The 25,117-nt window shown below is 26.8% G+C and overlaps 1 protein-coding gene across 1 annotated transcript in view; it reads left to right on the top strand.

Annotated features, from left to right (window-relative positions):
* LOC145834850 (uncharacterized) overlaps positions 1–25,117 on the top strand; it is a 40,084-nt gene that overhangs the window by 2,830 nt on the left and 12,137 nt on the right. Inside the window, exons 2-9 of the mRNA XM_082942368.1 lie at positions 8,951–9,091; positions 9,247–9,284; positions 9,511–9,637; positions 11,117–11,253; positions 15,906–16,087; positions 23,214–23,385; positions 24,106–24,240; positions 24,952–25,095. Of these exons, the coding sequence (XP_082798494.1) occupies positions 9,614–9,637; positions 11,117–11,253; positions 15,906–16,087; positions 23,214–23,385; positions 24,106–24,240; positions 24,952–25,095 (794 nt within the window). The 5' untranslated portion in view covers positions 8,951–9,091; positions 9,247–9,284; positions 9,511–9,613. The remainder of the gene's footprint in view (positions 1–8,950; positions 9,092–9,246; positions 9,285–9,510; positions 9,638–11,116; positions 11,254–15,905; positions 16,088–23,213; positions 23,386–24,105; positions 24,241–24,951; positions 25,096–25,117) is intronic.

Genomic DNA, 25,117 nt, shown 5'->3' on the forward strand with positions numbered 1-25,117 from the left:
TTGAAGCTGATGAGTGAATAGTCACGAAACTTGAGTCCTTTGAGTTTTGCATCTTTAAATAAACCTTTATATATATATATATATATATATATGGGTAGTTTTCAAAATTGCACGAGGGCACAAAATTACACTAAGATACTTTTGCACGAAGGGATAAAATTGCACTAGGATTAAATTACACGAAGAAACTTTTGCACGAGCAGGCAATTTGCACTAGTTGAGTTTTTTATTTTTTTATTAATTTAAATTTGTTTTTTTTTACTATCACTGTAACCACTAACCTTTACCCTCTGTCGGTAGGTTTTTTTCTTTTAAATTAACTTTGTTTGTTTTAAAAATTTTATCTTAATAATAGTTTTTATTAGTTTTATTTTTTCTTTCACTGTTACCCCTAACCCTTACCCTCGGTCAGTATCTTTTTTTTTTGTTTTTTATTAAAGTATATTTTATTTATTTTTTTGTTTTTTTATATATATTTGTATTCTGTTTTTTTTTACTCTCGTGAAAAATTGACCCTCAGTTCAAATTTGTTTGTGTGCAATTTTATCCCCTCGTGCAATTTTGTCCATTCGTGTAAATTTGTCTTCGTTCAAAAGTATCGTTAAAAGTAACGTTAAAAAGCGTTAAATCCTGGAGATCCTGGTAAGCTAAGCTTATTGGAATATATACCACATATGTTTTTGTGTCAAAACATTATTCCGACTTACAGCGTTTCACTGCTCTCAAATAAATTTCAGAACAGATCTACGGAGTCTATAAAATATTAGATTAGTATTTTTTGTAGACAATTTTATATTTTTATGTTTTTATCCCAAACTTTGTTTTTAAACCATAAAGTTTGTTTATAGTTACTACTCACCTAAACACTATACATAATTATACATGCTTTTTTTCTAATGTGTGTTAATATTTTATAGATACGACATGTATATATTTATCTCACTTTATAAAAACTATAATTTATACAGCTGTTTCATACATGAAATATAAAAATTCATGTACTCCTCAGTAAGCTACAGTTTATTATGATAGTAAACAGAAATTTAGATTTTGAAAATTTTTATAATAATTGTGACGTAGTAATGATATAGTTTATTGTACAGTTAGCTGAATTTGAAATAATACGCTGTAGTTGTTAATTTATGCATTTTAGGAAAATTTAAAAAGGTTATTTTAGAAAAATGTTTTAAGCTATTAGAAAAGTTTTTTTAGATTGTTGGAAAAATGTTATAAAATACTCGTGTTTGCCGCTTAAATTTTATTTTGTATTAATATTTAGTTGGTTTTAGTTTTGTTAAAAAAGTATTTTTGGTAATTGATAAATATGTTTTGTCTTTCGCTTTTCTTGTTTAGTGTTACATTCTTATCTGATTTTTCGATTTCTATTTTTTCTAAGTTACAAAGTTTGCAGCCGAATAGTTAGATAAATATTTAGCTCCAATTTAATTTGTCGAGCACTATAGACCAGAACTTTGCATAAAACCTTTAATACGATATATATATATATATATATATATATATATATATATAGAATTAAGTTATCTAAATTGATAAATTAAATCTTTCAAACTGAGCCCACCTTAAGGGCTTTATTAATAAAAAGATTTATTTAAAGATGTAAAACTCAAAGGACTCGAGTTTTGTGCCTATGCACTCATCAGCTTCAAAACAAGTTTAAAATAAAGCACAAAACAAAATACACAAATGAAAGTTAAAAAATTTAGCATAAATAGATTATGACGTAATTTTGGAACTATTAAAAATCTCGCAAAACGACAATAATATCTTTATTTACCAATCGACAATAAACTAGCAAAAATTCATAAAACTTCAGTGAGTAACTATATATTAGGACAGTTAATTGAAAGAAATAAAGATAAAATTAAGATTCAATTAAAATTTAGATTATATTAAGATGAAATTAAAACTTGTCAAACTTTAAAAGCGATTTTTTATATGTTTAAGACGATACAAACTCGCTTCTTTTATTTAGGCATCTCTTGTCTTTCAGTGCATATACAACGGCTGTTGCTTCTTTGAGACACAGCCTACATATTGGGCTATTGCCGTCAGCTATAGGCTGTGCTCTTTTTATAACTTCCCAGGATATTTCAAAGTCAATGCCGCTGCGCTTTAAGCCACAAACATACTTCGAAAGTTCAGTGTCATTTTCATATATGCCGCCTTTAAAATGATTGGCATACCTGAATCTAAACTGAGTCGAGCACAAGCCGACAATTACCTCGTCTCAACGCTAGAGTTAACTGTGGCCTTGTAAACGCTATTGTAATTATTAGCAAAGTTCAGTGATTTAATCACCAACCAAACTAAAGTCCCAAGTTGATCAACCCAAGTTGATTAACCCAACTAAGCCTGATGTAGGACGTATATGTAAGGTCCAAATCGACCGCATTAACAAAGCTGTGTGTCTGAAATTCAAACTTATGCAGTGGACCAACACAGACCAAGTCTTAAGTTGGTTTATTGGATTGGAGGAACAGAAGTACAGCTTTTTTAAGTTCGATGTGGTCAATTATTATCCTTCTATTAGTGAAGAGTTGGTGATTAAATCACTGAACTTTGCTAATAATTACATTAGCGTACCTGCTGAGGACTTAAGCCTGTTAAGAAATGCCTGCAAATCGGTACTCTGCGAACAAAGAGCTCTGTGGCGTAAAAAGGGAGTAAATACCACCAACTCACTTTTGACGTAGCACAGGGATCTTACATGGGCGCAGAACTATGCGAACTTGTTGGACTTTTATTGTTAGACGGGTTAATAGATATCTTTGGTTTAAATAGAGTTGGGTTATACAGAGACGATGGTCTAGCTGTATTGCCCAACTCTTCTGGGTTTAAAGTTGAGAAGCTTAAAAAACAAACCCATGCCTTCTTCAGATCTATGGGGTTGAGAGTCACTGTGGAATCCCCACTAGTGATAACTGACTTCCTAGATGTGAAGCTCAACTTGAATGATATCTCTTTTATGCCTTACAAAAAACAAAACGCTAAAATTATGTATGCCAACAAACAATCAAGCCACCCTAAAAATATTATAAAACAAATTCCTAACATAATAAATCAACGTCTAAACAAACGATCAAGCAAAGAAGAAAATTTTCTAAAGACAAAAGATGAATATGAAAAAATAATGAAAAAATGCGGATACGATAATAAACTTAAATTTGAAAAACCTGAGCTCACAACCAAAAAATAATCAAAAACATAAAAGAAATGTAATCTGGTAAAACCCTCCTTTTAGCAATTCGGTAAAAACTAATATTGGAAGAAAATTTATAAATCTAGTCAAAAAACACTTCAATAAACGAAACCCGCTAACAAAAATTTTAAACAAACATAATATGCGAATAACTTATTCGTGTACGGCAAATTTAGAGAATATCATTAAGGCACACAACCAAAAAAATTTAAATGAAAACTCAGGAATTCGAAGTCAATGTGGCTACGCTGGTAGCTGTAAATATAATTTGAAAGGGGGCAATTGCCGTTCAGAGAACATCGTTTACAAGACCACAGTTAACTCTAGCGTTGAGACGAGGTTCTATGTCGGCTTGTGCTCGACTCAGTTTAGATTCAGGTATGCCAATCATAAAAAATCTTTTAAAGGCGGCATATATGAAAATGACTTTGAACTTTCGAAGTATGTTTGTGGCTTAAAGTGCAGCGGCATTGACTTTGAAATATCCTGGGAAGTTATAAAAAGAGCACAGCCTAAAGCTGACGGCAATAGCCCAATATGTAGGCTGTGTCTCAAAGAAGCAACAGCCGTTGTATATGCACTGAAAGACAAGAGATGCCTAAATAAAAGAAGCGAGTTTGTATCGTCTTGTAGACATATAAAGAAATCGCTTTTAAAGTTTAACAAGTTTTAATTTCATCTTAATATAATCTAAATTTTAATTTGAATCTTAATTTTATCTTTATTTCGTTCAATTAACTGTCCTAATATATAGTTACTCACTGAAGTTATATGAATTTTTGCTAGTTTATTGTCTGTTGGTAGATTAATTTTTGCACAAGCCGTAATGCATGATTTTTAGTAGTTCCAAAATTACGTCATAACCTATTTATGCTAAATTTTTTTAACTTTCATTTGTGTATTTTGTTTTGTGCTTTATTTTAAACTTGTTTTGAAGCTGATAAGTGCATAGGCACGAAACTCGAGTCCTTTGAGTTTTACATCTTTAAATAAACCTTTGTATATATATATAAAGTTTAAAATAAAGCACAAAACAAAAAGACACAAATGAAAGTTAAAAAATTTATGACTATTACGTCATAATCTATTTATGCTAAATTTTTTAACTTTCATTCGTGTGTTTTTGTTTTGTGCTTTATTTTAAACTTGTTTTAAAGCTGATGAGTGCATAGGCACGAAACTCGAGTCATTTGAGTTTTAGATCTTGAAATAAACTTTTTTTTATTAATAAAGCCCTTAAGGTGGGCTCAGTGTGAAAAATTTAGTTTATCAAATTAAATAACTTAATTCTATATATATATATATATTTATTTATTTAATAATTTATATAAAAACCAATAGTTTAGACAGCTGTTTCGTACATGAAATATAAAACTTCATGTACTCCTCAGTAAGCTAAAGTTTATTACAGTTGTAAACAGAAATTTAAATTTTGAAATTTTTTATAACAATCATGACGTAGTAGTACAGTTTATTTTACGTTTAGTTGAATTCGAAAAATACGTTGTGCTTGTTAATTTATGCATTTTAGAAAGTTTGGAAACGGTTATATTAAAAAAATGTTTTAAACTACTCGTGTTTGCGGTATGAATTTTACTTTGTTTTATGTTTAGTTAGTTTTTAATTTTGTATTTTGTAAGTATTTTTGGTAATGAATGTATATGTTTTGTCTTACGCTTTTCTTATTTAGTGTTATGTTCTTAACTAATTTATCGATTTCTATTTTTTCTAAGTTACAAAGTTTGCAGCCGATTTAAGTATTGAATTTTTATTTTGTCCTGTTTAATATTTCCCATTTAATTTTGTAGTCTGTATTGTTATCTTCTAAGTTCCGTATGTAGTTCGCTAGCTCCGTTGTATGTCTTTTGTTAATATTGTTGAAAGATGATTTGTGATTTCTGTATCTTTGTTTGAAAGTATTTCCTTTGGATCCTAAGTACTGTTTCGTTGCTTAATTAGATGTTATTGTTGCTCTATATATTATGTTAGAAACTTGGCATTGGTTGTTTAAAGGACAAGGTTCTTTGACATACAACATACAACAGTACTGGCTGAACCAATCGACCAGAGTTGTTACTTAAGTTACGCTGACCTGGCAGTTAACTGAATTAACGCGTTAAAACAATATCGGTGATTGTTACTTTAGCTAATTTTTAGACTTAACTTAGCTAAGTTTATTTATCAAACGCAAATTAAACTTAAACTATTATTTAAACTTAGACTATTTATAAAGAAATAAGATTGTTAGAATGCTTGAACTACTTATATATCGAAATACAGCTTCAGAAACAAAACGTGTATTTACAAATTAATAAAACCACGATAAAACAAAATACAATAAACTACTAATGAACTACCAATTACTAATTTGGCTCAAAAGCCAAAGTGAAAAACATTACTTTTTATTAAAAATGGCCGTTAATGCCAAGCTACAACAAAAGCTACAACAACAACCAAAGAACTCAGCCTCTCACTCGCCTAACCAGCACGCTAAATGATTTTAAGGTGTTTGAATAGTTTGAGAGAAAAAAAAGAAGAAAGAAAGCCATTTTCAACTGCTAAAACACTATCAAGTGTTACATGGCAAACTACATTTGGAATTTAAAAGATAACAATACAGACTACAAAATTAAATGTGAAATACTAAACAAGACAAAATCAAAATTTAATACTTAATTCGACTGCAAACTTTGCAAACAACACCTTTTCTACTTCTGTGTACAGAAAAGAAAATTTCAGTCCACACTACATTTCTTGGAATTCTTTTTGCCCCAACAAACAAAAATTGAAGATCATACAATGCATAACCAACAGAGCTATTAAAATTTGCACGGCCGACTGTTTGGATTTAGAACTTGACAACATTTACAAAATTATTCTCTCATTAGGTTACCCCAAAACAGTTATCAAGAAGACAATTAAGGCAACTCAGTCCAAAATTAACTGCTTACCCTCTTTCGGCCCACATCCTTGCCCAGTCCACCTCCGCCTTCCTTATATGGGTGAAAATTCAATAAGACTGGCTAAGCAAGCTTCATTAGCTGTAAAATCCACCTTTAATAGCGTTTCGCTAAGTGTTGTGTACAACACCAACCTCCCGCTTAACGGAATTGTGAAAGATGCCACACCTATCCATGATTTAGTAATGTAGTATACATATTTAAATGTCATTGTGGAAATGACTACGTAGGTCGAACATCTCAACGTTTCCACGTCAGGCGAGAGCAGCATGTCACGAAAAAGCTAAAATGGTTTATTTTTAATGACGACGTTAAGCCGAAAGGTGAACAGTCATCTATCCAAGAGCACCTCCTCAACAACCCTGTTTGTGCTGAGAACTACCTGGATAGTAGATTCAAAATTCTATCTAGAGCGAGAAACACTTACCATCTCTCAGTTCTAGAATCTTTGTTTATTAGAACTCGTGAGCTAAAAATTTGCAAACAAAGAGATTCTTACAATTTAAAATTTTATAATAATAAGCATTATTGTTGTCGTTTATTGTCGTATTTTTGTAACGTAATTTTTGTATTTTATTTGATTATGTATCAGGTAAAAATTCTACTATCTTAAATGTTTTTGTTTTAACAGTTTTGTTTTACAAACAACTTCAAGTCAGCTAAGTATAATTCAACTCTAATTTAAATATTTTAAACATACTTTTATGCTTTATGACGTAACACTTTTTAGCTAGGTATTTTAAAATTGCTGTTTATAACTAATTTTACACAATATTAGCACCAGTTTTTAGCAAGTTTATTCTGATGAAGAGCTAAACGAAATTAATTAATAAACCTGTTTAAAATGAGTGACTTATGTTTAAATTTTTAGTTAAAACCAGTACCAAAACCAAACTATTCAAAAGTTTTTATAATGATTGTGACGTAGTAATAATAGATAGAGTTTATTGTACAGTAAGCTGAGTTTGAAAAAATACGCTGAACTTCTTAATTTATTCATTTTTGAAAGGTTGGAATAGGTTATATATATATAATGTTTAAAACTGTTAGAGAAATATTTTAAACAATTCGTGTTTGCGGCTTAATATTTAGTTGGTTTTTATTTTGCTAAAAGTATTTTTGTTAATGAATGCATATATTTTGTCTTTCGCTTTTCTTGTTTAGTGTTATGTTATTGTCTGATTTATTAATTTCTATATTTTCAAAATTGAAAAGTTTGCAGCCGAATTAAGTATAGAATTTTTATTTTGTCCTGTTTAATATTTTCCATTAAATTTTGTAGTCTGTATTGTTATCTTCTAAATTCCAAATGTAGTTCGCCAGCTCTGTTGTATGTCTTTTGTTAATATTGTTGAATGATGATTTGTGGTTTCTAACTGTTCAAAATATAGATTTAATCGTTTGCTAACAAAAGATCCTAGTGAAACAAGTTCACTGGAACATTAATAAAAACAAATTATACAGTAATCTTCCTTTGTTGTACCAACATATGTTTCTGTGTGTTAACGAATCAACACACTTCAACTGGGTTCTGTAAAAAAATAAATACTACAATGCAGGGGCGTGTTTTGACTGGTTTCCTGTTTCCTGTGAACCCCCTGAAAAAAAAAGAAAATATTTTTAGAATACGTACCACTAATAACGTTGTTTATTGACTCTGTTTTGGTTATTTATTAAACTTTGAATAATGAATGTTGAATTTATAACACTGAAAGATTATAAGTTTCCGTAACAAAAAATGCTCGTTTTTACCCAGCTGAAATTGATTTTAAATAAATTTAATTGCGACGTGATAATAGGTATAAGTTTTATAGTAGTTAAAGAGGATATTTTGAACTGCGCGCTCTTAAGTAAAGCAGTCGTTTTATATTACTAAAATAATAATAATATATAACTGAATATTTTAACTAAAAGTTTCAAAACTTTTCGTGGGAGATTATGATAAAAACTAAAACTACAGTAAAATTGTATATAATATAAAGTATAATTATAAATGAACAGTAACAAAAATAGTGGCGTAATTGGTTCAAACAAAAACTAGATATGTGAAATTCAAGACATTTACAGCACTGCTTTTTTTTTTTCTTTTTAGATATTAAACTCACCACAACAGCTCCAAGTCAACTACAAATTTCGAAAAAATGTCTTAATTATATAGAAAAAAAATTCTTACGTACATTCTTATTTTAACAATAACATAATTCGTTTAAAAATGTTAAAAAGACGCAAGTAAAATGTAGAAAAAACACATTATTTTTAATACCGTTAAAATAAAACCCTCTTATAAATAAAGTATTTTATTTATCTTTTCAGTTTATAAAATGTAAGACGCAATTGCTGTACAGTGTACATTTTCACCTCTTAAATTTTTTATTTCATTAATTTTAGGCACGTCGTTTTATAATAAGAAGATTCTAAAGCTATTGAAACCTTTAATTTCTAATTCTTTACTATAATTTTTTAATGAACAATAGTCATATACAAGCTAAAAGTTTAACGTTAAAGTCAGTCATTAAAGTCTTCATTAGTTCATAATACTTCTATTTTCAATTCTTCATAACTTAAATAGTTTTTAGTCAAACTATATTTAAAATTTCTGTTAAATACAAGCTTTAATGTTGTAAATACTTTCGCATTTTTAAACACCTTGTACAGTCTTTTCAAATATTTTAGTGATTTTATTACTTACGTTTTATGGATGCTTATTCAAAACAAACAATTAGAGTTAAGGTCTTACAATATGATAATAAATAAGGATCATGTTTTCTAGGCAAATAATGTAGCATCATTATTGAAAAAACAAATTAAGGAATTTCTGTTATTCGGTAATTTACGAGACATTCCAGCTGATTTACTGCCTTTTTCATTCAATTCAAGTGGTGGAGCTTCTCAAAATATAAGAATCTTAAAGGTTATTCGTGAGAAGTTTTCTATATTAATAAACTTTAAATTGAATGCCAACTTCCTGGTTATCTAATCTCTATAAGCTTTTATAATAATAAATACTTTGAAGTATTTTTAACTTAATTAAATTTTGTACTAAAAGAAGAAAATATTTTTTTATAGGAATTGTTGGAGAAAACAACAAAGTCTTCAATAAAACAGTAAGTGAATTTTAAATAAAAGTTGCACAATTTGAATTTTTTATTGTTTTTCAAGCTTTTTATTTAAAAGTAGTTTCAAGGCAAGCGCTAACCTAAATATTTTTAATTTATAAATAAAAACAAATTTCTAAAAGACAATCGAATTTATTAGTTTAGTGTAAAAGGTCGAATATTGTTTCAACACCCTATTTATTTCTTTTTAACAGAAAGTTTAAACTTATAACAGTTATTTAGAAACCAGTATTGATCAACTGATAAGTGGACTAACGAAGAAATTGCTTCATAACGCTTTTGCAGTCATTGCATCGATTGACGAAGTTTTTTCAAATATGCTCACTACATACAAATTTCAAGTAGAAATATAATTTTAGTAATAAATTATATAGCTTATTAGGTAACCTCAAATTTGAAGAGCATTTTAAACTGTTCTTAAAACACTGCTTTCATCTAAAGAACTTACTTTAAAAACTGTTAATTTTTGTTTTATTTTTTGATTATTTTTATATTTTATGGTTTTAATTATTTTTTTACAGAATTATAGTATTACTTTTCTCTAGTGATTTTTTTTTCTTTTACTAAATTAGAATATGATTAGGAATAGTAAAAGTCAAATAAAATAAGGAATATTTTTAAGCAAAAAACAAATATACATTTTACTTCGTGATCAAAATCTACAAAATGTAGTCTTTTTTATTTGAATACCTCATAATATCAATATTTAACGTGTTTTTTTATTTGCGTCGTAAGAAGTTTGAATGTTTCAAAACAAAACGATATTAGTTGAGATATTACTCAAATATGGGTAGGAGTTAAATATGCACGAAGGGACTCTTTTGCACGAGAGTCACTTTTGCACGCAGACGCTTTTGCACGACGGGTCACTTTTGAACGATAAGCACGGGTTGATTTAAATAAAAAAAATTTATTGATTTAAACTTTTTTGTTTAATAATTATTTTTTTTACTATCGCTTTTACCCCTTACCCTCGGTCGGTAACTTTTTTTCTTCATAATTAGTTTAATTTTTTTTATTTTAATTTTTATTGTTTTTTTTGTTTTTATCAGTAATTTTTTATCATTAATTTTACTATCACTGTTACCCCTTACCCTCGGTCGGTCGGTCGGTCGGTCTTCTTTTTTTTTAGTGTTTTTATTTAGATAAAAATTTGCGACAAGAATTCATTTTGCAGTTTATTTTATTTTTTGTGAACTTAAAATTTTTCAATCTACCCTTTTCAAGAGTTCTTGTAGATAACTAAATAGATTTTTGTAAAATAGTAAACTTGATAAAATTGTAAGATTATGCGTCATAATAAGTAAATAAAATTATATGTACTATGCAATGCTATTATAAAGTTGTTCAAATAAATTTTGTTAAACAACTTTATAACAGCATTGCATAGTACATATAATTTTATTTACCTATTACGACGCATAACCTTACAATTTTATTAAGTTTACTATTTTACAAATATCCATTTAGTTATCTACAACTTTTGAAAAGGGTAGATTGAAAAATTTTAAGTTCACAAAAAATAAAATAAACTGCAAAATGAATTCTTGTCTCAAAATTTTATTCAAAGTTAGTACCGAAAAGAAATTATGTTTTTATTTATTTTTTACTCTCGTGCAAAACCGTCCCTCCGTGCATATTTGACCCGTTGCCCTCAAACAATTATCATAAACAAGCAAATTTTATAAATTTCGTAGTTTTTGAAGATTCAACATACACTTATTTAGCATAACATGTCTCGAACAGAAGTGCTAGTTAGACACATAATCATAAAACTATGTTTTAGAAGATTTTTGTTTACTAACTTTCCGTTTTAACAGCTGGTTGTATTTGATGGCTGTGAGTCTATGTCAGAGCTTCAATCAAGTGCCGTATTGGCAAGATATAGGGTACAAAACGTCATTATGTTGGTTGACACGTTCAGTTCAGATTTACAAGATACTACATTTTTTAATAGGTATTACAAACTACCAATTTCGCTTATACAAAGTTTTGATTAAATCTTTTTTTATTCTTAATTTACTCTTTTGTTACTGACCCACTTAATTATATATATTTCAATAAAAAAAGTTGTAATGTTTGATTTCTTTTGCATTCAACTAAGCGATTTAGAAATAAAAAGAAAAGCCAAGTTTCGTTTTTTACTACTGTTATATAACTTTGTTGACTTATTAAAGTTTTTTAAAGTTAAAGGGTTACCACACACCAGGAATGTAGCTTGGTACGTTTGTGCTAATCTGCAGAAACGTATACTTTTGTGTGAAAAAACTTGCTTTTGTTTCAATTCTTAAGCTTAAAAAAGGCTCTGCTTTCTTATTTTCTTAGTATTCATTTATACTTAGTTTTACACTACTGAGAGATAATTTTGACATATATGTACACTTTAGCACTTTTAGTGTCGTAGAAATTAAACGAATTTGATGCATCTAAATTGTATATTGTATACATTTAGATCGTTAAAGATTTCATTTAATTTAAAATTTAGTGTTGTTTCTATTGACTACTTTAAATGTTCGATTTTGAAAATTTCGACAAAAACTCCGAAAGTTGTACAGTTAATAATATACGAGCATAAAGTTATTTTTATAGTAATTTCTTCTAAAAACATAAAACTTTAATGTCAATTATTTTCGTTATCTTAAAAGCTATCTAAAATTTTTATTTTAGAGAACGCACCTTTGTCTTTAATTAAAAAAAAAATTGGTTTGGGGTTTGAATTATTTCATGGGGTCCCTCCAAAAATAAAGGTTTTTTTTTTCATTATGATCGCCTTAGAAACAAAAGTAAATATTATTTTATTTTTTATTTTTTCCTTAGTTTGCATGTTATTTAAATTTTAAAATGTTTGTTTTATAAACAATGTTAATATCTTTTACGATTTGGCCTCAGTCAAGGAGCGGATTTGCTAAAACTGTTTGTTGATGTTTTTAAGTTTCATTATGATCCCCTTAGAACCAAAAATAAATATTATTTTATTTTTTTATATTTTTTCCCTTAGTTTTCATGTTATTTAAATTCTAAAATGTTTGTTTTATAAATAATGTTAATATCTTTTACGATTTGGCCTCAATCAAGGAGCGGATTTGCTAAAACTGTTTGTTGATGTTTTTAAGTTTCATTATGATCGCCTTAGAACCAAAAATAAATAATATTTATTTTATTTTAATTTTTTTCCCTTAGTTTGCATGTTATTAAAATTCTAAAATGTTTGTTTTATAAACAATGTTAATATCTTTTACGATTTGGCCTCAATCAAGGAGCGGATTTGCTAAAACTGTTTGTTGATGTTTTTAAGTTTCATTATGATCGCCTTAGAACTAAAAATAAATATTATTTTATTTTTTCATTTTTTTCCCTTAGTTTGCATGTTATTAAAATTGTAAAATGTTTGTTTTATAAATAATGTAAATATCTTTTACGATTTGGCCTCAATCAAGGAGCGGATTTGCTAAAACTGTTTGTTGATGTTTTTAAGTTTCATTATGATCGCCTTAGAACCAAAAATAAATTATATTTATTTTATTTTATGTTTTTTCCCTTAGTTTGCATGTTATTAAAATCCTTAAATGTTTGTTTTATAAATAATGTTAATATCTTTTACGATTTGGCCTCAATCAAGGACCGGATTTGCTAAAACTGTTTGTTGATGTTTTTAAGTTTTAGCAAATCCGGTCCTTGATTGAGGCCAAATCGTAAAAGATATTAAAATTATTTATAAAACATACATTTAAGAATTTAAATAACATGCAAACTAAGGTAAAAAAAAAAAAAAAAAAAAATAATATTTATTTTTGGTTCTAAGGCGATCATAATGAAAAAAAAAAACCTTTATTTTTGGAGGGACCCAATGAAATAATTCAAACCCCAAACCATTTTTTTTTCAAATTAAAGACAAAGGTGCGTTCTCTAAAATAAAAATTTTAGATAGCTTTTAGGATAGGGAAAATAAGTGACATTAAAGTTTAATGTTTTTTGAAAAATTACTATAAAAATAAATTTATGCTCGTTAATAATATAACTGTTTTTGAGTTAGATTGTGATTTTCTTATACTTATTTTCAATGAAATTATTTTGGGTTTGCACATGTGGCAAAACATAAAGAAACATAGGGGGTGTGGAGCAACGTAAATCGCTTTGTATACAGTTATCACTCATACATTCATTTTTTTAAGTATTAGCATACTTTCATATAAAATTCAATAATATTAGAGGTTGTTTAAATTGCTGTGTTCCCGCTAGGACGTTATCACGCGCTATTTCATATGTTTTAATTTTTGCAGATTTGTAACTTTTTTGAGCTACTACGTCCCTACCACACACTGAAACTAACTCAGTCAAGCTTGATTTTTTTTGAGATTATTTGACAATTATAGGCTGACTCAGGCTAGTTTGGTATTGTTTTAAAAACTCAGACTAGTTTTTTTGAGATAAAAGTGAGTTTGAGTTTAGTGAGTTTTATAGTATTGGTATTTTATAGTATTTTTACAGTGTTTGTTGTATTTATAAGCTAAAAAAATCAACTTTGGGCGGCTCTACTTAAGTATAAGGAAGGTATTTTTAGGCGTTTTTAAACATGATGAATATAAGTATTTATATACAGTCCTGTTTTATTGATATTAACATAATAAATATTTAAGCCATTATCAGTGGGTTAACATTAGAAAAATGTGTGCACAGTATGTAGGTAATATATTTGGATGCACAACTATTAAAATTCTAGTAATTATTAGTTATTGTGAATTATCTTTTTTTAAATACTTTTTTTTTCAATATTATAATATTTGCATTTTATATTTAAAGTTTACCTCTATTAACTATTATTTTTTTTTTCAACTTTAAATATTTTTCGAGATATGTATAATAGATGTTTTAAAAGTTTTATAACTATTATATAAGTATTATACTTTTTTTAAATATGAAAAAAAAAAGAATAACCATTACAAACTAGTTCATTAGAGTTAACTGCAGATTTTTATTAAATTTTCGTTTAGTTAATTTTTTGAAATGTGGCCCTTTATAACTTTTTATAAAAATTAAACTGTCAAAATTTCAATTGTTATAAATGGAATAGTTATGTAACCAACTTAATTTTATCTCTTTTAAAAATAGAAAGTAACTTTTTCAAATTTTTTTCTATAGTTGCATGACATATTAACCTAATTATATCAATGAAAAACAAAACATGAAAAAGTAATAAGAAATGTTTATTTCAAAAACTTTTCTGTTCACTTTTAAATACAGCTGCGCCTATGGCAAAAAAATAGTTGGAGATTGGAAAATAAACTCAGGCTAAAGTATATTCACTCGCGCTATTTTTTTTTGCATCAAATATTAGTAACGCTGATTCAACATCTAGTTTTTCATATATTCAAAGTCTCCGTCTAATCAATGAGTTAACAACTTATTAGCTTTTTGTTTACTAAACAAATTCTATACTTTAAATTACTTATAATAGCTTAACTGATTTTATTACTTTATTAGACATATGATTGTCTGTATGCAAATAATATATGACTTGAAATAATTAAGTTTTTTTTTCTGGGCGAAACCAAAAATGTTGAATCCCTCATTTATTTGGTGATGTTAATTTAAGTAAAATAAAAGTTCATTTTTAAATGTTTACTTTCGAAAATAGATGGTAAACGATATATAATCACACTTAATTTTGCTTTGTTATTAAAAGGATACATTTACATTAAGCTTAATTTTCAATGCAGCCTTTAAACAAAAAATTGTTCCATAAAAAAATAATGAAATATATCGATGTATTTAATAACAATATAAAAAAGTTAAATATACAACAGTAGAAAAATTAACACAAAAAACGTATATTTAAAAAATAATAATTTTGCATAAATTGTTTTTAATGATGTTTGACTTATATAGATTACTATTTTGTCTATTGTTGTGTAAGCATATCTGTTATGTCTCGTTAGAAGGAATTTATAATACACCCGAAAAACGCAGAAACGGTATTAAAATCACCGCGAAAAAGAATAAGTGTGAGTTAACGTTAATGTGTTTTTCGTAAGGTCAAGCATTTAGGTGTAGGCGTATGTGCTTAGTTTTCGAGCACTACTTATTATTATGTTTCGGACGTATTTTAGAGTCGCTTACTAAGCATTATTTGTTATTGAGCATTGATTTATATTCTTGACAACATCACTAATTTTCATTTAGCAAGTCACTTAGTTTCTTTTCTAAGATCGTAGATTGTTACATTGAAAAATAAATGTTGAGTGTTAATTCGTATTTGTTTACTTACTACTTATTTATAGGCTAGATTATATTAGGCCTCTTGTAGAGTACGTTTAATTGTAATACACATTCATTAACACGATTAGTAGCACTTATCACTGATTTATGAGTATGAGTGCTAGCAGCAAGAAATCCATACCTTTGTCAGCATATGACTGTCGAGGTTAGTTACTGAGCACGCAACGCCAGATACCAACAATTAACCCTAAGCAGACTAACATATCAGACCGACACAAATCAGGTAAACTGTTAGTATCAAGAGCTGAGTTATAGTTGAATTCGTAAAAAAACTGCGTGAATAGTTCTTCTCGATGTTGTAGACATTAGTTAGTCTTTATAAAAATTCTACAGACTCATGAAAAATGAAGCCAGTTATCACATAAAGCTTACTACTCAATACAAGTTCAACCCGAAAATTACTGCCTTACTTAACATCGTTTTCAATAATAATGTATTAAAAAATGGAGAGATTACAAAAAAATTTAAAAGATTAGTTCAAGAGATTCCCTGTTTTTGCATTTATGAGTCTTCAGGTTAGTACTCTATTATTTATTACTTTTTATTAATGTTTGACATGTCAAGACTTTTTCCAAATGAAACCTGGTAATTAATAAGATAGTTTATTTGCACTTTTATTATTATTTAGGTTAATACTACGTAATTGTTTACAATTTACGTTATATTTAAAATATTAGATCAAACCAATATATTTTCTAAGCTAGTTTAGAATGTAGATCAGGGGTCGGCAGGCTGGAGGTAATCGGGGGCCAAATTTCGAATTTGAGTCATGTTCGGTGCTGCAGTTTTATGTTTAGTCAAACATTTAAAGTTTTTTAGTTTTAATCAGTCTAATACTTGAGTCTAACTTATATATGCTTATAGGGCTTATTATTAAAAGATAAAATTGCGATTTTTGTCTTAATTAACTCACTATCTGTCTAATTAACTTTTAATTTCATACTTAGTAATTTAACTATTTAACTATCACCTACTAGCACGAAACAAACGAGCTTAGACTGTAATTTTAGGTCATTTTTTTCAATTGTCCTTATCAATCTCTTTTTATTACTTTAATATACTCCTTACAAAATGTTTAATAACTTGATAAAACTTTTTATTCTAAAGTCTTTTTATTTAAATACTGTGCAAAGGTTAAGATTACCTTGAAAACTACTAAAATGTGCATTAGATAAAGTTATTCAATAAGTACTAATTTAATAACTTACAAAATCCAAGAGTAGCCCAAAAAAGATGAAAAGTATTTTAACATAAACTTAAGACCAATAGAAGCAGGAAAGACCCTGATGTTTCTACTGTAAAGAAAAACTCATAAATGTACAATCTGTTTTTTTTTGCTTTTTAAGTTTAAGCTGTAAAAATAGTAGAGTATTTTATATAATGAAACAAATATGGAATAATTTAAAAAACAGAACTTTAACCAAAAAATCAACTAATAATTAGTTTTTTAGTGTGCCAGATCAACATGCTCGCGGGCCACATAATTACCTTTTGCAAGACGCATCCAATTAAATATGAAAAAATGCTCGCAGGCCACGTATTGCCGACCCCTGCTATAGATGCATTGAAAATATAATAATCTTTTATCGGAAGCAATTTTTAAAGATTATATATTTTCAATTTTGCAACGTAAAAAAAGGAAAACATTTGTATAAAATTTAATAAGTTCACATTTTTATCGTTTAAAAAACAGACGTCGAATAAAAAATTCAGTTTTTAGTGCTTTTTATTTCGTCTGACTATAAAAATTAAATAAAATTTAAAAAGAAATTTATTCATTAGTTTCATTTATTGTTTGGTGGTAACTTATTGTATCGGAGTTTCAGTTTAATTAGAATAGTTATTTTTAGGCATTTGAAGTACCTTAATCTTTACAAGTAAGTCTTACTTTGAATATTGTTATCTAACGTCCCACGTATAATTATATTTATACATATTTATAGCTTTATAAAGTTTATAGTAGCATTTGATATAAAAGAGATCAGAGTTTGTGTGTTCTATATGCATATATTTTTTTGTATATAACTTCTTAGCTGAATGTAAGTTTGTTTTCAGTCAGGTTTCATAGGCGTCAAGCTAAATCAGTTTGCTTAAAAATTTAACATATCAGTTTTTGTCAGTTCAAATGATTGAAATTCTCTAATTTTTTAATGAGTTAGAATCTGTTTTCTTTTTTGAGTATATTTGTAAACCTATAAGGATTGTAGGTTACTTAAATTAAGAGACTTTTTAGTTATAGTATACTATACACTCAAGTATTAACAATAGTAAAACTTAAACATAATTAAAACTAAATAATACTTAAGAAGGCTAATAAATGTTATTCTATATAAACTAGGTTTGACAATTAGTGGTTATACTTTATATTAAAGAACAAATACGCAATCTAACAATAATATAAAGAACATCATACTTTAGAAAGATACTTTAAATTGTGTCAAAACCTTCACACATGAATTAACTCTAAGATAATATATTTTAAGAAATTTAAAATTGGAATAAGAATTAACTGCTGTTATATGTTTTGGTTTTAAGAAAACAAATAGAGAGATCTCAACTGCTGGAGGAGAAGTAATATATTTATTCTTTCAAAAATTTATTTTACAAACTAAGTTTCGGTCAAAGACCTCGTCAGTGCTTAAATAAATCTAAAAAAATATATGTGACAGTCATGGAAAATAGCATTTAAACAATTATATTAAAATAAAACCAAATTATTACTGAAAATTTTTTTACTTAAGAAACTAAACAAATCAAATTTTAATATTAAGACTGAGTTTTAGTAGAAGTTTAAATTTTTAGCTAAATTTTAAATCAACAACAATAATAATAATAATAATCAAAGCTGCATGTAGCTTTCCTTTTTCTTCTAGTTAATTTACAGAGTAAACATTGCTTAAGCAAAAAAGTAATTAATGAAGTGAGCTTAAAACTTCATTGAATCTAGTGTAGCTTATTTTAATTTTGACGTAATTATTGAAAACTTGAACAATCTTGTGCTTTTAATCGCTATTAAAATTTAAAATCCCGCTCAAATGCTTTATATGAAAGCTTATAGTTAAAATAAATTTTTACCTAAAAACAAAACAAGTTAAATTATGATACTAAGTTTGAATTTTTGGCAAAGTTTAAACTCTAGTTAAATTTAAAATCAAAGAACAACACAAATAATAATAGCAAAAAAAAAAACTATGTAGCTTTCTATTTTCTTCTAGTTGATTTTCAAAGTAAACATTGCTTAAATAAAAATAAGGTTAATAGTAATTTTAAGTTAAGATGCATTTTAATCAAGCTAAACTTTATTGTGACTTGAATGTTGTAAATTTTAGTAATTTTGTGCTTGTAATAGTTACAAAAATTTGAAAATTATGCTTGGATAATTTAGAAAAAAAAAACTTTTAACTTTAAGAAAATTATAGTTACAAAATTAAAAAGCATGCACAAAACCTGTATTACAGGTAACTTAAGTTTTGAAGTGGAGTTTTCGGAAGTGCGGGCAGGAATAAAAGAGTTCGTACCGTTTGTTTAGATTATCCTTTCTGTCTGCTTTAGCGATCGCGACCTTTTCTAATATGCAAGTACTGCAAATGCTTTGTGGGTTTTTTGCTTTGCCAATATGGTGGATAATTTCCCAATCTATTTTGTATTCAATGTTCTTATTTTTAAGCTTCCATATATACTTCGATATTTCTGTTCCGTTCTCTTTATAGTTTTTAAAGTCACTAATATGGTTGTACCATCTTTTTTTAAAAGTTCAACCCGTTGAGCCCAAATAGTTTTTTGTTTCGTTTTCCGATTTGATTGTCGCTTTATATACCACATTTTTAACTAAGCATTTATTCTTAAGGGGACATTTGTTTTTTGTTCGGCAGTTGCAAAGTGTTTCGTTTGGATCATCGTTTCTTGTTTTTAAGTATTTTCGATTGTGTTTTTGGATTAGTTTCTTAATATTGCTCATGCAGCTATATGAGATTTTACATTTATTTCTGTTTATTATTTTGTTTAACTTGTGGTCTTCTTTGAAATGTTTATCTATTAGTTGCAGAAAAGCTTTACCTATATTGGTTCTTGCTAGTGATGTACCGGACTAAATAAGAAACTAATCCAAAAACACAGTCGAAAATACTTAAAAACAAGAAACGATGATCCAAACGAAACACTTTGCAACTGCCGAACAAAAAACAAATGTCCCCTTAAGAATAAATGCTTAGTTAAAAATGTGGTATATAAAGCGACAATCAAATCGGAAAACGAAACAAAAAACTATTTGGGCTCAACGGGTTGAACTTTTAAAAAAAGATGGTACAACCATATTAGTGACTTTAAAAACTATAAAGAGAACGGAACAGAAATATCGAAGTATATATGGAAGCTTAAAAATAAGAACATTGAATACAAAATAGATTGGGAAATTATCCACCACATTGGCAAAGCAAAAAACCCACAAAGCATTTGCAGTACTTGCATATTAGAAAAGGTCGCGATCGCTAAAGCAGACAGAAAGGATAATCTAAACAAACGGTACGAACTCTTTTATTCCTGCCCGCACTTCCGAAAACTCCACTTCAAAACTTAAATTACTCGTAATACAGGTTTTGTGCATGCTTTTTAATTTTTGTAACTATAATTTTCTTAAAGTTAAAAGTTTTTTTTTTTTCTAAATTATTCAAGCAAAATTTCCAAATTTTGGTAACTATTACAAGCACAAAATTACTAAAATTTACAATATTCAAGTCACAATAAAGTTTAGCTTGATTAAAATGCATCTTAACTTAAAATTACTATTAACCTTATTTTTATTTAAGCAATGTTTACTTTGAAAATCAACTAGAAGAAAATAGAAAGCTACATAGTTTTTTTTTTTGCTATTATTATTTGTGTTGTTCTTTGATTTTAAATTTAACTAGAGTTTAAACTTTGCCAAAAATTCAAACTTAGTATCATAATTTAACTTGTTTTGTTTTTAGGTAAAAATTTATTTTAACTATAAGCTTTCATATAAAGCATTTGAGCGGGATTTTAAATTTTAATAGTTATTAAAAGCACAAGATTGTTCAAGTTTTCAAAAATTACGTCACGATTAAAATAAGCTACACTAAATTCAATAAAATTTTAAGCTCACTTCATTAATTACTTTTTTGCTTAAGCAATGTTTACTCTGTAATTTAACTAGAAGAAAAAAGAAAGCTACATGCAGCTTTGATTATTATTATTATTATTGTTGTTATATTGATTTTAAAATTTAGCTGAAAATTTAAACTTCTACTAAAACTCAGTCTTAATATTAAAATTTGATTTGTTTAGTTTCTTAAGTAAAAAATTTTCAGTAATAATTTGGTTTTATTTTAATTTAATTGTTTAAATGCTATTTTCCATGACTGTCACATATCTTTTTTTAGATTTATTTAAGCACTGACGAGGTCTTTGACCGAAACTTAGTTTGTAAAATAAATTTTTGAAAGAATAAATATAAGAATTAACTGCTTGAAATTTAAGCCATAAAACCCTTGTAAGCAAACTACATTGTTCAAAAAAGAACTTAACAATAAACAATATAAATAGTAGTTAAGTTCAGTTCTGGAACTACATTTTGAAGGTCTCAAATCAAATATTTCCTCACACTCTCTGTGGTTGGTTCTCTCCGTTCTCAATTTTATTCAACACTACATCAAGAAAACTTGCTTTTCGGTTGACTGGTTTAATATTATTTAATAATCAAACTAATATTCCATTACAGATTAATAAATTTTTATTTATTATTTTGAAACCATTTGGTTTTTATAGCCTTAATTTTACTAAATATAGATAACAGTTTTTGTCACTTCAAATGTTTAACAATTTCTAAATTTCCAAAAAAAAATTAAGGATGTGTTTTTTTTTGATCAGATCATCAAATTTCAAAGTACTTTCTTAATGTTTTAGGTTTTGTAGGAAATTTGTCAGTATTTATGCATTTAGGTTTTGTAGGCGTCAGGTACGGATGATTGAAAATTTCTGAATTTCTTAAAGCGATTTGACTGTTTTTGTTTTCAGTAGGTTTTATTAACCTCCTTACGAACAAGTACTTTTCAATTAGCACGTTCAAGGATTATTTCTAAACGGCTGAGTATATTTACTAGTGAGAGGGGTGTATCATAAGGTGAAAATATCAGTGACCCACAGTGGACCAGAGTCGCGCTAAACTAGACTTAGGCTTATACAACCTAAAATCATAAACATACGTTAATTTTATCTAATATGTAATTTATAACATTTTAAAAGTATAAAAAAGTTGTTTTAGACTATAAACCAAAAATTTTAAGATTTTATGGCTATTAAAGCTAAAAGAAAATATAAATCACGAAAAAGTAGAATTTTTAGTTAGAAATACAAATTATTACTAGTTTTCTAACGTATCAACACAAAAATTTTATTTTTGCATAACAAAAAATTTGTGTCATTTGAAACACTGTGTGTCTACTCTAGGAGGTTATAGTTTTTTAATTATAATTACGTCATACATTATTTTCTAATATATTAAGATTTAAAAAAGTCATTTACCTTGCATTGCAAGATAGATAGTTTATTCCTTATGTTTTGAATGAAAAAGCAGTCAGGCACTTTAATTTATTTTTTTTACAATTATTTTAAATACATAATAAGTAATCTATTGTAAGTAAACAGACGTAGATAATAGTAATCTATATTTTATGCAAAAAGTAAATAAAGAAATTTTTTGAATTAAAGTGCCTGACTGTTTGTTTTCCAAAGATAAGAGTAAGTTATATATCTTGCAATGCAAGGTATATGACCTTTTTTTAATGTTAATATATTAGAACATAATATTGTGACGTAATTATCAAGTATTTTTTCGAATGTTTTACTACTGTTTAGTCTTATGAATCAGTATTTCTATAACTTCCATGTAAATGTTTTATATTTTTATTTGTTATTTTATTTTCTACTTTACTTTATTATAATTTAGATTTAATATTGTATATTGTGTGTGTTATTAACCATTAATTTACAGTAATCTATAGTACTTATTCTTGTTCTTAATAAACACATATATACACCTACTTTAGCTTATATTCTTTCCTTACAGTAATTATTAATTACAGAGCTCCGTTGCAGTGTGTTACATTATTAACACACAGAAACATGTGTTAGTTTAATAAATAAAGAGTACTGTTTAAGTTCGTTAATATTATATATTCTAGTGAACTTATTTCGCTAGGATGTTTATTAGCAAACGATTAACTTTAAATTTTGATTAGTTATAATTTCAATCTTAAGCTCAACTTTATATATTTATAAAATAAATCTCAATTTTAAATTTTAAGCAATTATACATTTTAACTTGTTTCTTTAGATTTAAGAACCAATCTTTACAAGCTTTCAGATAAACAGTGTGTTCATTAAACTTTAGATTTTAGTAATACTTGACTGGTAAAAATCTAAAACAATATAATTTTAGTATGCTTTAATCAAATTGCTATGTTGCTGATATTTCTTTTTTTTTTTGAACGTAATTTACTTTTTTATGTTATTTTTATTTTACTGTTACATATCTTCTATTTTGGTTAATCATATTATTCCCTCATTTTGCAAAGCTTAGCCATTATTTTTAACACGCTACTTTTATATATTTGATTTTCTAAGGCAACGAGGTAGATTTGTTTGATGGAAAATATGCTAATGAATCAGAAGCTGGCTTGATTGGAGATTTGTTAAATTATATAGTTATGAAAGGAATTCCAGGCACAAATGTTTTAGTTTGCACTGCAACTATATCACAAATAAAATACATAAAAGCTTCAATTAACAAAATCAGGTAATGTAAATCGACTTATATTAACAAGAGTAGAACTATTAAAATAACTAATACTGTCATTTAGTTTTTATATAGCCTTTTACTTGTTTATTAAATATAAAAAACTATTTTTAGTACTTCTTAATTAAAAAGTTGACTTTTTTTTAAAGTAGCGAAATGTATAAATAGTTTCAGATAGCTATTTACAAGGTTCATACGCGTTAGGCCAAATCAGGCTAAATCAGATTTTTTTTTTGAAAATTTTATAAATTTCCAGTTTTTGCTAGTTCAAATTCTTAAAAATTATTGAATGTCAGTTTAAAATATTTATAATTTATTTTTTTAAACTGTATAACATATTTTTTGAGTAGATTATATAATTGTGATTCTCTTTCTTAATACGTATTTGTTTTTTTTGAATTTAATAAACCATTAAGTTGTGAGTTCTTTCTTTATTAGCGTTTAAAATTTCAAAGCATTATACTTATCATATTGCTTACAAAACCCAAAGTATAATGCTTTGAAATTTGAGATTTTTTTTTGTTTGGAGTACATAATACTATATTCATTACCAGTATTGTAGTTTTCAATTAACGCGTTCAGGGATTATTAGAAAAAATAACAATCTAATTCAGCATGATTCGAGAATTTTTAGTCTAAAATTTCAAAATTTGGCGTACGAACCCTGTATTTATATAATGAATTTATAAACAATAGAAAACATAAACCATTCTTTTGTAGCATGTTGGACAGAAGTGATTTGAAATGTGTTGAAGTAACTTCGATGGAAAACATTCAAAATTTTAACAAACAAATTGTAATTTGTAGTTTTGTCAGATCAACCAATAATTATTCAAAATTTATATGCGAAAAAAAGTTGGTTTAAGTATTTTTTGATAAATTCCAAAAAAAAAATTCAAATTTTTGTTTTGTTTTCGCATGATTTAGTGAAAAATGTTGTAAAAAACAATTGATTTCAAAACAAAACAATAAAATATATTTGCCAGTTTTGATAATGTGTAAAAAGTATGTATTTGTTCATTAAAGTTTTAGAAGAGTTTGTGGTAGAACTAAAAAATAAATCAAGATTTATTTCTTATACTCAGCTAAACACTCTAGTGGTATTAAACTACAAGGAACTATATATAGAAAAACTTCTAGATAGTTATTGAAAATGAGGTACAATTTATATAGCTTAACGATAGCTGTCGTTAATTTTGAAAATGTCTAATCGACGACATAAAATGTTTTTTTGCTGTAAGATATTTTGTTTACTCTAAATCTAGTTATATTGCAATGAGTTAGTTTTTCAATCAGAATTAAATAGCTTAAGGTTTTTTAAAAATCATACAAAACATACGAAGCAAACTGAAAAATATTTAATTCAGCATTTAAACATTAGTTAAAAAAAGTTTAAATCTTGTTAGGGCTAAATTTTTTTAATAATTCCAATAGTGTATTACAATTCTAATTCATAATGAAACTATTATGCTTGATATGTAGTTCAAAAATTGACAAGTTTTATGTACAGTAACATTAAAATTTACTATCTTTTTAACAAGTAGTTAGTTTTCTAATAACTTACAGATGGTTGATATCTTTGTTGTGTAGTGGTAGAAATCACGTAATCTTTGTTGGAAACCGCTGTCATTTATCATATTCTACTCACATGAGTCGAATTAGAGAACTTACAGCTTCTAAGAAAAATGTCTACTCGCCATTTAATATCAAGTGAGTGTCGTTACATTTATTT

Source organism: Thalia democratica, chromosome 4 (assembly GCF_965202585.1).
Source record: "Thalia democratica chromosome 4, ktThaDemo2.hap1.1, whole genome shotgun sequence".
NCBI lineage: Eukaryota > Metazoa > Chordata > Thaliacea > Salpida > Salpidae > Thalia > Thalia democratica.